This window comes from Sinocyclocheilus anshuiensis, unplaced genomic scaffold (genome assembly GCF_001515605.1).
Source record: "Sinocyclocheilus anshuiensis isolate Anshui unplaced genomic scaffold, SAMN03320099.WGS_v1.1 scaffold1694, whole genome shotgun sequence".
NCBI classification, from domain to species: Eukaryota; Metazoa; Chordata; class Actinopteri; order Cypriniformes; family Cyprinidae; genus Sinocyclocheilus; species Sinocyclocheilus anshuiensis.
This window is the reverse complement of record NW_015542421.1, coordinates 116,042-130,797: the sequence shown is the minus strand read 5'-3', so window position 1 is coordinate 130,797 and position 14,756 is coordinate 116,042. Positions and strand designations below refer to the sequence as shown.

Sequence of the window (14,756 nt, the reverse complement as noted above, 5' to 3'; positions counted from 1 at the left end):
CCCGTATTTATAAGTAACCTATGAACAAAGAATCCCAGAGACGCTTATAATAAGTGGACATGGCAACACTGGTTGTTGTCGACGTCAACCTAAACTCCATTAGATCATACTTGGACTAAGACTTGGACTAAGACAGCAGAGGAGCTCATCATCATTCACAAAAATAGACTGAGCTGTCACTACAATAAGTAATACGGTAAAAAATGCACAGGACTTTATAGTCGTTAAATGGCATAGATATCAAATGGACGAGTCAGTGATTTCAGGAAGGCGTCCATACTTGCCATATTGAAGGTTACGTCATCGATGTTGCCCCAGTTCAGAAAAGTACCCATTATAACATTGGCAGTTATTCATCGTAAGGCGTACATTACTGTAACTTATTTATCATTTTGGAATGCAGTGGTTACATTTCTGACATGAGGCGACCTCAATGACGTAGGCGGCCGACATAAGTGACCTCCGGAGGGCGCAGCCACACAGAAGTTGTTCTTCATCTCCACAAAAGTTGAAGTAGGGTGGTATTCCCCATAGCTACACCCAGCCGAAAACATTACCTGAAACACGAAATAACATCAACAGTAATATATATATAGATATATTTTACGGATATGGCTTGCGAAGTCTCGCTGGGTAAGTGGCTGTGTTTGTTTAGTGCTCTTTAAGCGATCTTAGATTTGTTACTGATGTTTCTCTTCGCTCTACAGATGACCAGATTGGAGAAGCACTCTTAATCGGGTACGTTTCGCTTTGTAAACTTGTGATGTCTTTGTATGTAGCATTTTAACTTCATCATCCACGGGGATAGTTTTAGTCGACACTGGAATAGATAGACTGAATAGATGGTGCATTATGGGGCTGAAAGTCATTAACCTGAAGATATACAGAGAAAGAACCACATAATAACTATTGTACAAAATATTGTGTTACAGCAAGGTGAATAGTAAAAATCCAGTACCTGCTTTACCACCTTTTAAATGCTATTTTGGATTCAGATATCTTGCATATAAATAACAGAGCAAACCGTAAGCAATAAGAAAGCCATTACAGTGTCACATCTAGCAATCTATTGCTCATTCCGTAATTGGGGGTAAATTTCACATCATATCACAACTAAATTTTAAGAGATTCAGAACTTCAACCTGTAAAAGAAGCAGCGTTCTAGTTATTTATTTATTATTATTATTATTTTTTTGAAAGTAACAGTTGACTTGACACATTGTTAGCTCATGCACACACACTCTGTGTCCCCTGGCACAATAAAGGTAAAACTATGAGAAAAATAAAACAATTTGTGAGAAACAAATCAATATCATCAGTGGACACAGTCACACAGTAAGGCCATGACAACTATATCATTCAATAATTGTCAGGCAACATAATAGTTGACAGATTCACCATTTTGACTCTTAATTACAATGGTAGGCCTTATCTGGCCAATCGCATGTTATTTTTTCATCAGTTTAATGTCAGTTTTGAATATATATTTGAATTTAAATCATAAAAATATTGCAAACCATAACAAATTGACAGTCAATTCTCCTTGACTAGTTTATTGTAGAAAAAAAATATTGGAGGAAAAAAAAGAGAGGACATTTACAGTATTGTGATCAAAATATCCACCCCAGAAGAAAATAACATATGATGCTGGTCACATGTTGTTGTGATAAGCCATTTTTTAGTAGCGGTGTTCATTTAGTAACATAGTTGACAGAATTTTTGACAACATAAGAAAAAGTAGTAATTTAAAGAAAATCTAATTTAAACTCAATCTAAAAAAAAAAAAAATTCAGAAGTATTTCAATTAAAAAAAAAAAGTTAATTATATATAATGTTAACTGTAACATTTTTATTCATTGTTTAGAATTCTTAAAAACAAACATGGCAAAACTGTAATTTATTGTGAGATTATTAAATACATACTTTAACATTTTATTTTTCTAAAGAAAATTGTTTGAAAATTAATAAAACTAAAAAATAAAGCTACAGCCCCAATTCCAGAAAAGTTGGGACGTTTTGTGAAATGCCATAAAATCAAGAATATGTTATTTGTTCATTCTCTTTAACCTTTATTTAATTGACTGATGTACAAAGAAAAAATTTGCAATGTTTTCACTGGTCAACATAATTTTTTTTTTTTTTTCGGAAATATGAACAAATTTAGATTTTGTTGGGTGGAACACACTCCAAACAATTTGGAACAGAGGCATGTTTAACACTGTCACATCAACCTTTTAATTACAATGTTTAATTGTTTGGGAATTTTTGCAAGCAAAATTTTTGTCCAATTACGCTTGATACAAGATTTCAGATGCTCAGCAGTCCATGATCGTCGTTGTCTGATTCTCCTTTTCATGACTGTGACTTAAAATATGATGTCATATACTTATTTGACTTAAAATATGATGTATAACTATGGCAATAATCAATAGACTAATCAATAAGGTGATTGTTTCAATGATTGTTCCAATATTGGATGTCTCAATACAGACTGTGTGTCTCGGGTGCCCTCCAGTGAGCGGTACAGGTGTTTTCCACTGGACAGTACCAGTGAACTTAAGTGAGCAAGTGAACTTTGGGTGATTTCCACAGTATGACAGGTACAACACAAACAAGTTTGATGTATGTCACATGGGGACGATTCCAACCAATAGGAGACGGCGGAATAAAATTATTTTAAAAATGGCCGATCTGAGAAAATGTCAGGAAGAGCATTAATTAATTGTGGCAAACCAGACAAGCAAAACCAATAAAAAACCAGATTACCAATTTTTGGTTAAAAATGACTGATAAAGAACAGGGTATAAGTATGGGTGCACGGTCAGACAAAGACTCTGTGACTGTCATCTCTGCTTTGTTGCTCTGTTCAATAAAATCTTATTTTGACATCTGGAACTCTGCTTCTTGAACTTCATTTACTACATTGAGGAGACCTTTGCTTGCTCCATGACACTGGTTGTACATTTTCAATAGGAGACAGATCTGGAATGCTGGCAGGCCAGTCTAGCGCATTCAATCTGTGTCTACAAAACCACACTGTTGTAGCACATGCAGATTGAGACCTGGCATTGTCTTAATCTAATAACCCTGGACTTCTCATGAAAGACGTTATCTTGATGGCAGTATATGTCTCTGTACAATCCCAACATATGCCTCCATGTCAATGGTATCTTCACACATATGCCAGTCACCTATGCCGTTTGCTCTGCTGCACCCCCATACAATGACAGACGTTTGCTTTAGCATCTGTTGCTGGTAAAAGTCTGGATGGTCTCTTTAGTCTTTGGGACTGAGAACTCGACGTCCATTTTCCCCAGAAACAAGTTGAAATGTGGACTCATCTGACCGCAGCACACATTTTATCTGTCTTTTTATCTGAGATGAGCTCTGACCCAGAGAACCTCGCAGTATCACTGCATAGAATTGATGTATTGCTTTCTTCTAGAGTAACAGAAATTCAAGTTGCATTTATTGATGCAGCGGCAGACTGTGGTAAATGACAGCGGTTTCTGATGTACTCCTGAGCACATGTGGCTATATTTAACACCGCTCAAAGGTCATGCACATTCAACTGAGGCAGGGATACTAGAAACTTCCAGGCATGATGGTTTCTTATGCAATGCCATCTGAGGGCTCAAAGGTCATGCACATTCAACTGAGGCAGGGATACTAGAAACTTCCAGGCATGATGGTTTCTTATGCAATGCCATCTGAGGGCTCAAAGGTCATGCACATTCAACTGAGGCAGGGATACTAGAAACTTTCAGGCAGGTGTGTTGAGGCAAGTTGGAGCTAAACTCCAGGACTAAATTCGGACACCCCTGCCCTACACAGACTGAAATTTCTCTGGATTCCCTGAATCTTTTCACAATATTATGTATGGTAGTTGGTGAAAGACCTTAATTCGTTGCGATTTTGCATTGAGAAATGTAATTTTTGATTTGTTTGACACTTATATCATGAAATTTGGCAGAAAGCGATGAGCCATGATCCAGATATGATGCTGGTCACATGTTGTTGTGATAAGCCATTTTTTAGTAGCGGTGTTCATTTAGTAACATAGTTGACAGAATTTTTGACAACATAAGAAAAAGTAGTAATTTAAAGAAAATCTAATTTAAACTCAATCTAAAAAAAAAAAAAATTCAGAAGTATTTCAATTAAAAAAAAAAAGTTAATTATATATAATGTTAACTGTAACATTTTTATTCATTGTTTAGAATTCTTAAAAACAAACATGGCAAAACTGTAATTTATTGTGAGATTATTAAATACATACTTTAACATTTTATTTTTCTAAAGAAAATTGTTTGAAAATTAATAAAACTAAAAAATAAAGCTACAGCCCCAATTCCAGAAAAGTTGGGACGTTTTGTGAAATGCCATAAAATCAAGAATATGTTATTTGTTCATTCTCTTTAACCTTTATTTAATTGACTGATGTACAAAGAAAAAATTTGCAATGTTTTCACTGGTCAACATAATTTTTTTTTTTTTTTCGGAAATATGAACAAATTTAGATTTTGTTGGGTGGAACACACTCCAAACAATTTGGAACAGAGGCATGTTTAACACTGTCACATCAACCTTTTAATTACAATGTTTAATTGTTTGGGAATTTTTGCAAGCAAAATTTTTGTCCAATTACGCTTGATACAAGATTTCAGATGCTCAGCAGTCCATGATCGTCGTTGTCTGATTCTCCTTTTCATGACTGTGACTTAAAATATGATGTCATATACTTATTTGACTTAAAATATGATGTATAACTATGGCAATAATCAATAGACTAATCAATAAGGTGATTGTTTCAATGATTGTTCCAATATTGGATGTCTCAATACAGACTGTGTGTCTCGGGTGCCCTCCAGTGAGCGGTACAGGTGTTTTCCACTGGACAGTACCAGTGAACTTAAGTGAGCAAGTGAACTTTGGGTGATTTCCACAGTATGACAGGTACAACACAAACAAGTTTGATGTATGTCACATGGGGACGATTCCAACCAATAGGAGACGGCGGAATAAAATTATTTTAAAAATGGCCGATCTGAGAAAATGTCAGGAAGAGCATTAATTAATTGTGGCAAACCAGACAAGCAAAACCAATAAAAAACCAGATTACCAATTTTTGGTTAAAAATGACTGATAAAGAACAGGGTATAAGTATGGGTGCACGGTCAGACAAAGACTCTGTGACTGTCATCTCTGCTTTGTTGCTCTGTTCAATAAAATCTTATTTTGACATCTGGAACTCTGCTTCTTGAACTTCATTTACTACATTGAGGAGACCTTTGCTTGCTCCATGACACTGGTTGTACATTTTCAATAGGAGACAGATCTGGAATGCTGGCAGGCCAGTCTAGCGCATTCAATCTGTGTCTACAAAACCACACTGTTGTAGCACATGCAGATTGAGACCTGGCATTGTCTTAATCTAATAACCCTGGACTTCTCATGAAAGACGTTATCTTGATGGCAGTATATGTCTCTGTACAATCCCAACATATGCCTCCATGTCAATGGTATCTTCACACATATGCCAGTCACCTATGCCGTTTGCTCTGCTGCACCCCCATACAATGACAGACGTTTGCTTTAGCATCTGTTGCTGGTAAAAGTCTGGATGGTCTCTTTAGTCTTTGGGACTGAGAACTCGACGTCCATTTTCCCCAGAAACAAGTTGAAATGTGGACTCATCTGACCGCAGCACACATTTTATCTGTCTTTTTATCTGAGATGAGCTCTGACCCAGAGAACCTCGCAGTATCACTGCATAGAATTGATGTATTGCTTTCTTCTAGAGTAACAGAAATTCAAGTTGCATTTATTGATGCAGCGGCAGACTGTGGTAAATGACAGCGGTTTCTGATGTACTCCTGAGCACATGTGGCTATATTTAACACCGCTCAAAGGTCATGCACATTCAACTGAGGCAGGGATACTAGAAACTTCCAGGCATGATGGTTTCTTATGCAATGCCATCTGAGGGCTCAAAGGTCATGCACATTCAACTGAGGCAGGGATACTAGAAACTTCCAGGCATGATGGTTTCTTATGCAATGCCATCTGAGGGCTCAAAGGTCATGCACATTCAACTGAGGCAGGGATACTAGAAACTTCCAGGCATGATGGTTTCTTATGCAATGCCATCTGAGGGCTCAAAGGTCATGCACATTCAACTGAGGCAGGGATACTAGAAACTTTCAGGCAGGTGTGTTGAGGCAAGTTGGAGCTAAACTCCAGGACTAAATTCGGACACCCCTGCCCTACACAGACTGAAATTTCTCTGGATTCCCTGAATCTTTTCACAATATTATGTATGGTAGTTGGTGAAAGACCTTAATTCGTTGCGATTTTGCATTGAGAAATGTAATTTTTGATTTGTTTGACACTTATATCATGAAATTTGGCAGAAAGCGATGAGCCATGATCCAGCTTTGCTTGCAAAGACTGAGATGCTCCTTTTATACCCAAACATGATCCCCTCACATATTACCAGTTCACCTGCTTACTGTAAACCATTTCAAAACGGTTCAATTTGGATATTCTATAACCTTTTCACTTTCATATTGCCTCTGTCCCAACTTTTTTGGAGTTAGCTGCAGCCATTCATATCAAAATGTGTTTATATTTACAAAATACATTTAAGTTGGTCAGTGAAAACTTTGGAAATCTTTTCTTTGTACTTTTGTCAATTAAGTAAATGTTAAAGAGAATTAACAAATCACAGATTCTTGATTTTATTGCATTTTACAAGACATCCCAGCTTTTGGAGTTGTATCATCAATGGACATGAAATGTATTCTAAGTAATAGAATGTCTCCTATGCTATACTAGGTAGCAATAAAATATTTTTTGGAAAATCTAAATGCCATACTGACTAGATTGGAATGTAATGATGGCTGTAGTCAGAATCCGAGTGCCATTTCATACCATCGTGAATGTCATTTGAGGAAAGTTGTAATGAAATTATGGCCCAGTTTCACAAATGGGGCTTAGCTTAAGCCAGGACTAGGCCTCAGTTAAATTAAGATATTTAAGCAACTTTTACAAAAATGCCTTAGAAGAAAACATTACAGGTGTACATCTTGACACAGAACAATGACACTGACATATTTTAAGATATGTCAGAGCAAGATATTTTCAGTTGAGACAGCTCAAACATGCATTTTAGTCTGGGACTAGCTTAAGCCTTGTCTGTGAACCCGGGGGTATAAGTGTTAAATTATGTTTTCATGTTTATTTGAGGTAATTGTGAATCTGTGATGGCATAAACATTTGATTCATATGCAGTTAACAAATAAAATGTCTTTCAGGGTGGTAAGACATGAGGTGACGAGCGTAGCAGCCGAAGTGCATGCAGCCCCACCAGCCCTTCCTGAAGCTCGACCAATAAGCAACTGCCAGGACCAAAAGCTTGTTGAACAGTTGGCGGAGACCATCAAAGTGATCGGTGATAGGCTCGATCAGGATAAATCATTCAATGAGTCAGTCTGAGATCTGAATCTTTGTCTGTCTTTACTGAACATCAGTGCTGCTGTCTGTACTGCTTTTAAAACACCAGGTTTCACTTTCTGTTTTTCTGACCTCACAGCATGATTGATGGCTTAGTAAAAGTGGCTGATAAAAGAAGTTTCTGGGAACTTGTGGAAAAGGTTTTCACAGATGGCCAGATCAACTGGGGGAGAATTATAGTGCTGTTCTATTCAGTTGGAAAACTGTCTGCAAAGGTATTGGATTAGTTAGATCCTACATGTCTCTGTTGTCTTTTTAAATTTTATGTTAATATATCTGTTGTTTGTAGACATGCAAGTTTATGTTTATATCTGCACATATATATCTCTTTCCTCTCAATAGATGGTCCTTGCACACTTACCCACAATTGTTTCAGATATTTTGATCTTAAGTCTGGATTACTTCAGGAGGAATCTGTTGGAATGGATTCGCAAAATGGGAGGATGGGTAAGAAACAACGAAGACACATTTTTACATGAAAAAAGACTTTTGTTTTAATCTTGTTCTAATCTTGTTAGAAGATGTGTTGAGCAGTATTGATCACAATGTCATATCTATAATATCTGCTTTGTTTGTACCCCTTAATACAGATGCACAGTATCCCTGCGCTGGCCTGTTTCTCCTTTGAGCAATTTTCTGGTTCTTCACTTAGTAAATATTCTTCCTATTTCGGAGCCGCATTGACCTTCACTGGTGGCCTACTGCTAGGTGGCTTCATCGTCTTGAAATTTCCAAGAAATAGCTAAGAGAAAGAAAATGAAGATGCTGCAACAGAAGTGTCCATAACACTGACCTTGAGAGAAACCATGTAGCTTATATCTGTATTTTGTCATTTGCCCCTTTTTTATTGTAATATGCCTTATATATATATATATATATATAGAATGTATTTATACTGTTTTGTAAGAAAACATTTAATATGGTAATGCTAATTGATTTAAAGAAAGGTACATGTTTATTCAGGATCAGGACAGATTGTAGGGATAAAACTGAGCCTAAGCTTTTTATTGATAATTATCATATGACACACATTAGTAGTTTTGTATAGTCTGGCTTGTCCTCTTCCTTGTACATTTAAGTATTGTGCACTGAATGTGATTAAAGTCCCCATAATTTCTGAAAATGTATGTTTTTGTTTTTATATATATATAAAATAGTAATATATAGGCCTATGTACAGAGAGACATTTTCTTCTGAGCTACATTATAGTTTGAGGATGGCTGCTAAATATCGATTTGTTTTGGATTGAGACATGAAAGGAAATTATGCAGTCACGTAAAACCGCTTTTTTGTTTGTTTCGCTTTTATTTTCATTTAGCCTAGTGCAACGTTAGCAGTGAAGATGCGGAACTGACAATTGTTTAACAATATATCTGATTTAGACACCAAGACTACTAAACCAGTTAGAGGTTTGCGAAATGTTTATACATTAACGTGAATGTATAGGTCACACGTAAAGACAGTTTCACTGCGGTTTGTTAAGTGGCCATCAAATCCTATCGTAGGACCAAAGAGGAAGATCATGCCTGCCATGTCAGGTATTCAGACTTTACGAAACAGGCTTTTTTATTCATATTTCTTAACTTGAGCTCAGTAGCCTATAGTAACTAACATTTTACTTTTGTATGCAACTTTTAGATTACAGTTTTCAACGAATCGTGTACTTCGGCAAGTTTCACACACTACATATTTAACCCATGCTTATAACTTAATAAATACTAATACATATTTTTTTATAATATTAAAAAAAAATAATACCCAAATAACCAAACATAAAATCCAACAGAGACTATTTACTTGGATGTCATATTTTCCAGGTTACTCGTTGTGGCATTTTATTTGGCATTCATTTTGGGTAGCACTAAAGTGTCAGTACATTATTACCAATAGTTTCTTTTTTTCATAATTCAAATGATGTTCTCAGATTAGTGACGGAACAGGTAGAGAGGGTGGGAACATGCGCACCGTCTCTTCCTGAGCCGCAGCCAATGAGTGATGAGCGGGAGCAGCTCCTGGAACAGATGGCTAGCCTCATCAGAGACTTCGGCGACAGTCTCGATCGAGAGCCAAAATTCAACGAGTTAGTATTGAAATGTCTTTTTTGGTATGCGAGAATATTACTGTGTAATAATTATGGAAGTCCGTTTCTGCCTCTGAGTAAAAACATTACTGTATGTTAATGTTAAAGTTAATGTTTGATAGTTTAAAGGGATAGTTCACCCAAAAATGAAAATTAGTCCATTAAAACGAAAATTCCTTCATCATTTACTCACCCTCCACTAGATCGTTTTTCCCCTCCATACTATGGAAGTCTAGAATCGCTAACGTCAATTTTTGTTTAGTTACCACCATTCTTCAAAATATCATATTTTGTGCTCAACAGAAGAAAAAAAACAACAACATAGCCTACAATTTTGGAACAAGTGGAGTAAGTAAATGATTAATTTTTAGATGAACTATCTGTTTAATTTGCAATTATGAGAAAGGTTGGCAATTTTGAGATAAAAAGTCACAACTAAATGTTGATCATGAGAAATGAAATAAAATTGAAAACAAAGTTGCAACACAAGCTTCCAGTATAATGAAAGAGCAAATCTGTTTTATTAAAAGATGTGTTTGATTTCAGCATGGTTGATGGGTTTGCACGTGTGGCGGATAGACAGTTTCCAGAAGCTTGTAGACAAAGTTTTTGTTGATGACATCACCTGGGGGAAAATTGTTACTCTGATCTGTGTTGTTGGGAAATCCATTGCAAAGGTATGCAGTGCTCTCTTTATTTGACCTACTCTCATTTGTTTGTGTGTGTTTCTATATAGGAGTCATAAATACAGTACAAATTTAAATGATGAAGGATACATTCAATCCAGCTCACTTCCTATAAATTTCACAATTAATTTGTAATGCCAACATACATTTGTAGAGTTTCAGTGCCCAAACCAAAGTGTTAATGCTCTGAGGTTGGACTTTAATGCATATGTGCTTGTTTTTTGTTTTGCATTGATAGATTCTTGCTGATTTAGTCTCAGGCGTTGTGTCTTGGACACTGGATTACTTCAGGGATAACCTTCTGAACTGGATCTGCAATAGAGGAGGATGGGTATGATTTGATAAACATGAGAATATTTGTACTAGCACAGCATAGCATTGAAAAGACATCAGTAATAGTCACTCTTTTAAATACCTGCAGATCAACAGTATCTCTTCCTTGGCTCATTACTCCTTTGAGCGAGATTTTGGTTCCTCATCCAGCCTGATCTCCCTCTCCTCTGGAGTCCTCTTCATCAGTGGAGTACTGCTGGGTGGCCTCATTGTCTGGAGACTGAACAGATGTGCCTGAGGAGGGTCAGTGAAGGACTGATGAAGTGAGAAAAGGGGGAATGCTGGGATTTACATATGCAACGGACCAAAAATAATGATGATCTGACCAAGTAAGAGAAGGCTGCTTGGCAATATCATGCACAGTAATAAAGTGTAATATATTATAATGTATAGTGTAGATCCGATAGGAATTACAGACTGTGATTTTTTTTTTTTTTAGTTTGCCTGTCTCAGTCCACGTGAGTGAGGAGGGATAAAATTAATCCAAAATGGGAAGTATAGCAATAACTAGCAAGACTTGAAATGTTATAGGTGCTGTGCCAAGACTTTGTCTATGCCCACTGTTATTGTAATCTCTACCTCGTCTATCAAATTTATATTAGAAATGTATAAATAACCCTGTAACTACAGACTAAATAACTATGTACTATAAATGTGTTAAAAAATTATATTGTTACATTTGAAATGTAATTATTACAACTTTTCCAATAATGTAGATTATGAAAGACCAATGCAAAAAGTCTGCATTAAATAAAGTCCTTCCCACAAACCCATGAAGGTACATGTAAAGGAAAATCATTATTAACAATTATTTTGATGTTTAATTAGCATGTAACGGAATTACATTTATCATGAAATGCTAACTTAAAAAAAATGAGCAAAAACAGAAAAGTAATTGGATCCCAGAGTAACATGAAAAAATCACAACAAACATTTGAAGAATCACACAGGACACGTGTTGAAAATTTTGGCATGAGCTTTTAACATTTTTATTGACTTTTTGATAACTTTGTTTTTAAATTGGATTTCATTTTTCTAATTGTTATTATTATTTTTTCCTATCTGTAATGGAGAAGATTTGATCAGGTAGGTTAGCATTCACGTTCAAACTTCCATACTTTTAATAATATAATGATTTTTAAGCCTCAGTTTTCACAAACTGTTAAATTATTACAGTTTATTATTTTTTTTCTTTATACATTTCAAAAATATAAAAGGTAAATAATAAACATTCCATTGAAATATATTTTATACAGTTCTTGATATTTTTTTTCCATTTTTTGTATGACAATAAAATTGTATCCAGCATCAGTCTTAGTAGCATAGAACTCATCCATTTCGTTTAGGAACCTTCTCTTTCTCACTGGCCTCTCTTTCTCTGTCCCTGTTTCTTAACTGGGGGGGGGTTAGGCTTGCGCTCAGCAGTAGACACAGCCGCTCCATTAGCTGTGATAGTGCAATGAATTCCCCCTTCAAACAAGCTACATAAAGTAACTAAAGTAGAAAAGTACAGGTAGTGCATATTGGGTCAAACTATACTATAATAAATGCACAGACACATGTGGTGATAACTGAGTTCCTGTAGGCTGTTTTGTCGACATCTGCCTTCACAACTGCTGCATCTGTTCAGCTCTGAGTCTGTGGAAGCTCTAATGAATATTTACTACAGATATATACAGATAAATAACAATATATAAATATGTAAATTAAACAGAGTCTTTCAGAATGGCTAGCGTATAGCCACAACTTATATTTGGCATGGCTACATTTTGAAGAGAAAGGGATGTGAGAGAAACCAGAAACAATATATGCTCTTTCTTCCTCTCTAATTGTCTCAGAAAGAGAAGTCGCAGAGTAGAGAGCCCAGGTGAAAGAGATGGTCACCTCATTCTGGCCATTCACAAATTATTCACAAGTTACGTCCTCATTGTATTCCATGCATGCATTATAATTCAACTTCAAACAATATGATAGAAAAACACAAGAACAAGGGATGCAAAAAAGCTTCTTCCTCAAAAATATAGAAGGAGAGGGAACAGACGAGAGGGGGGAGGGGATGCAAACAGGAAGTTGAGAAAGCGTGAAGACTGATTCTGGCTTTGTTCTGCTCCTCTCTGATATGTTTTGTATTTGGGTTTCAAGTAAAGGTATGTTGAGCTGTCAGCCATCTGGAGGGGTTGCGGTCTCATTCACGCTAAGACAAGCATTCGCAGAGAGAGCATCTTCAATTGATGTGGCCGGTTTGTGTACACATCCAGGGAACAGTTTCAGGCACACTGGATTTCTAATTAGGGATGAGATGAACATGTCCCCCAATTCCTAATGACGACAATGAGAAAAAGGTGGCCCTACGTCATTATTGCTCCAAAACACCATCCAATCGGACTTTATGAACGACCAGAGAGGTACACGTCATCTTAACCAATCAGCAAATGCATTGCAATTTGGAAGTGAGTACCACGTATAAAACAAGTTCTTGTAACATAGATGTCCTACAGACCCTCTGAGTTGAGTATATGCTTACATATAAATGTATATGTTAACTCTGAAAGTGCATGAGTGTCTTCGTGCACCAGGAAGCACGCAGAAAAGACGTTGCAAAAAAACATAAAACAGGCCTGACGTATTAATTGAAGGGAGAGGAAATTCAGTGCACCACTAAGGAAAGTGACATGGCTACTACAGCTGCACACATCTGTCGCACCTTCAAGCTACTCGGACCAGCTGCTAACATTTGAATTAAAACTACACGGTCAGCAGATAATGCTGGCTCTTGTGGTGATGGAGCTGCATCTGTGTCGTTTTCCTCCCTGGACACACAGCACCGGTAAACAGACACCAGCCTGCTGGCCTGAGCACATGGTGTGTGTGTGTGTGTGTGTGAGCTGCTAAGGTCTTGATTAGGTGTTGCATAGGTAGTTACTAAACTAAGCTTACATCTGATTCTTAACGATGAGTGCTGACAGAATACAGTCATGGTGTTTTTAAGACTTTAAATACCTTAAAACACCTAACAAGACTAATCAACTTTTGAAAAGTAACCTCGTATCTTGTTGAAGAAGACACCAAATGTTTTAAACAAACAGTTACTCACATGTGTAATCTATGATTTTAAAGCGACATTGGTGGAATCATGGTCTCCTCTCACACAGGATAATGCTAATACTGATGCTAATATCAGAAATCTGCTGCTAAGTTCATAAGGAAGTCCGTTTTGGTATGGCATGGCTGGTTTTAGTGGGTGCTCAGCATATGCAAATCTTGAAACTTTCAAAATAAAAAAATATTAAATGACTGAAACAAAATCTTGTCAAAACCTTGCAATGCTCTGTACCACCAGAAAATAAACTACAGAATAAAATTAACTCTAATGTCAACATTTGAAACAAACTCAACACAACTTAAGAACTACAAAACCATGTTCAGCTTTCTGAATCAGCACGGTCTCCTGAGCACCTTTGAGCTCATACGGTGGCGCTACTCTCACATTATGGCTTCCTGCTTGAAAAATAGTGCTTTGCGATGTAAGTGCTCTTGGTCTCAAGACACAGCAGTTCACACAATGCTAATATTCATTAGATTGCTATGAAGTGGACGCAGGCTCACTTTCGATGGATAAAGCTTTGATTTACCCACAGAATGTGGATGAAATAAAAAGTCAAACATCGCAAGTCAACCCAAAACTTTCCATCAGGACTCAACTTAAAAAGAAAACTTCACCCACAGCCTTAAAATCCCCTTCAACCTTACTCTTCAGACCCATAACCGTCAAAAGAAAAGAGCCCTATAGGTGTCGGAGATCTCCAGAGGAGCTGTCGTGCCACTGCTGGAGGCTGCCATGACTGAGGGGGATTGTGAAGGGCAGAGCAGAGAGCCAGGAAAGTTCAAGTAAAGGGTGAAACGGCGGACAAAGAGAAGGGAAGAAATGTCACTTGAAGCCATTGAGGGAGCAGTAGTAGTTGAAGGAGTTCGTCTCATCATTCAGCTAGACTCAGTGGGGTTTGTTAATCTTTTATCCAACAAAACTGTGTGAATCTTGCAATCCTATATATTTGTACATTATTCTTTTTTTTTATTCAAAAACAAAATATAGAGCCTCTCTTTTATATATGTATATATATATATATATATATATATATATA

The 14,756-nt window shown here is 36.6% G+C and overlaps 1 protein-coding gene and 1 pseudogene across 1 annotated transcript; both read left to right on the top strand.

Moving 5' to 3' along the window:
* The first annotated feature begins 282 nt into the window (after window positions 1-282).
* On the top strand, window positions 283-8,619 carry LOC107693506 (apoptosis regulator BAX-like). The gene is made up of 6 exons (XM_016492919.1): window positions 283-633; window positions 708-738; window positions 7,317-7,487; window positions 7,595-7,730; window positions 7,858-7,962; window positions 8,106-8,619. Exons 1-6 carry the CDS (start codon window positions 612-614, stop codon window positions 8,259-8,261), a joined length of 621 nt encoding a protein of 206 aa, XP_016348405.1. The 5' UTR covers window positions 283-611; the 3' UTR covers window positions 8,262-8,619.
* A 418-nt stretch (window positions 8,620-9,037) lies between these two features.
* Window positions 9,038-10,951, top strand: LOC107693493 (apoptosis regulator BAX-like; annotated as a pseudogene).
* Window positions 10,952-14,756: the final 3,805 nt, after the last annotated feature.

What these genes read in the sequence shown, in the direction of transcription:
- LOC107693506 (XM_016492919.1), top strand. Translation starts at nt 612, where the DNA reads ATGGCTTGCGAAGTCTCGCTGG. An exon ending in GGCTTGCGAAGTCTCGCTGG is followed by an intron (nt 634 to 707) that starts GTAAGTGGCTGT and finishes TTCGCTCTACAG; the next exon opens with ATGACCAGATTGGAGAAGCA. An exon ending in GGAGAAGCACTCTTAATCGG is followed by an intron (nt 739 to 7,316) that starts GTACGTTTCGCT and finishes AATGTCTTTCAG; the next exon opens with GGTGGTAAGACATGAGGTGA.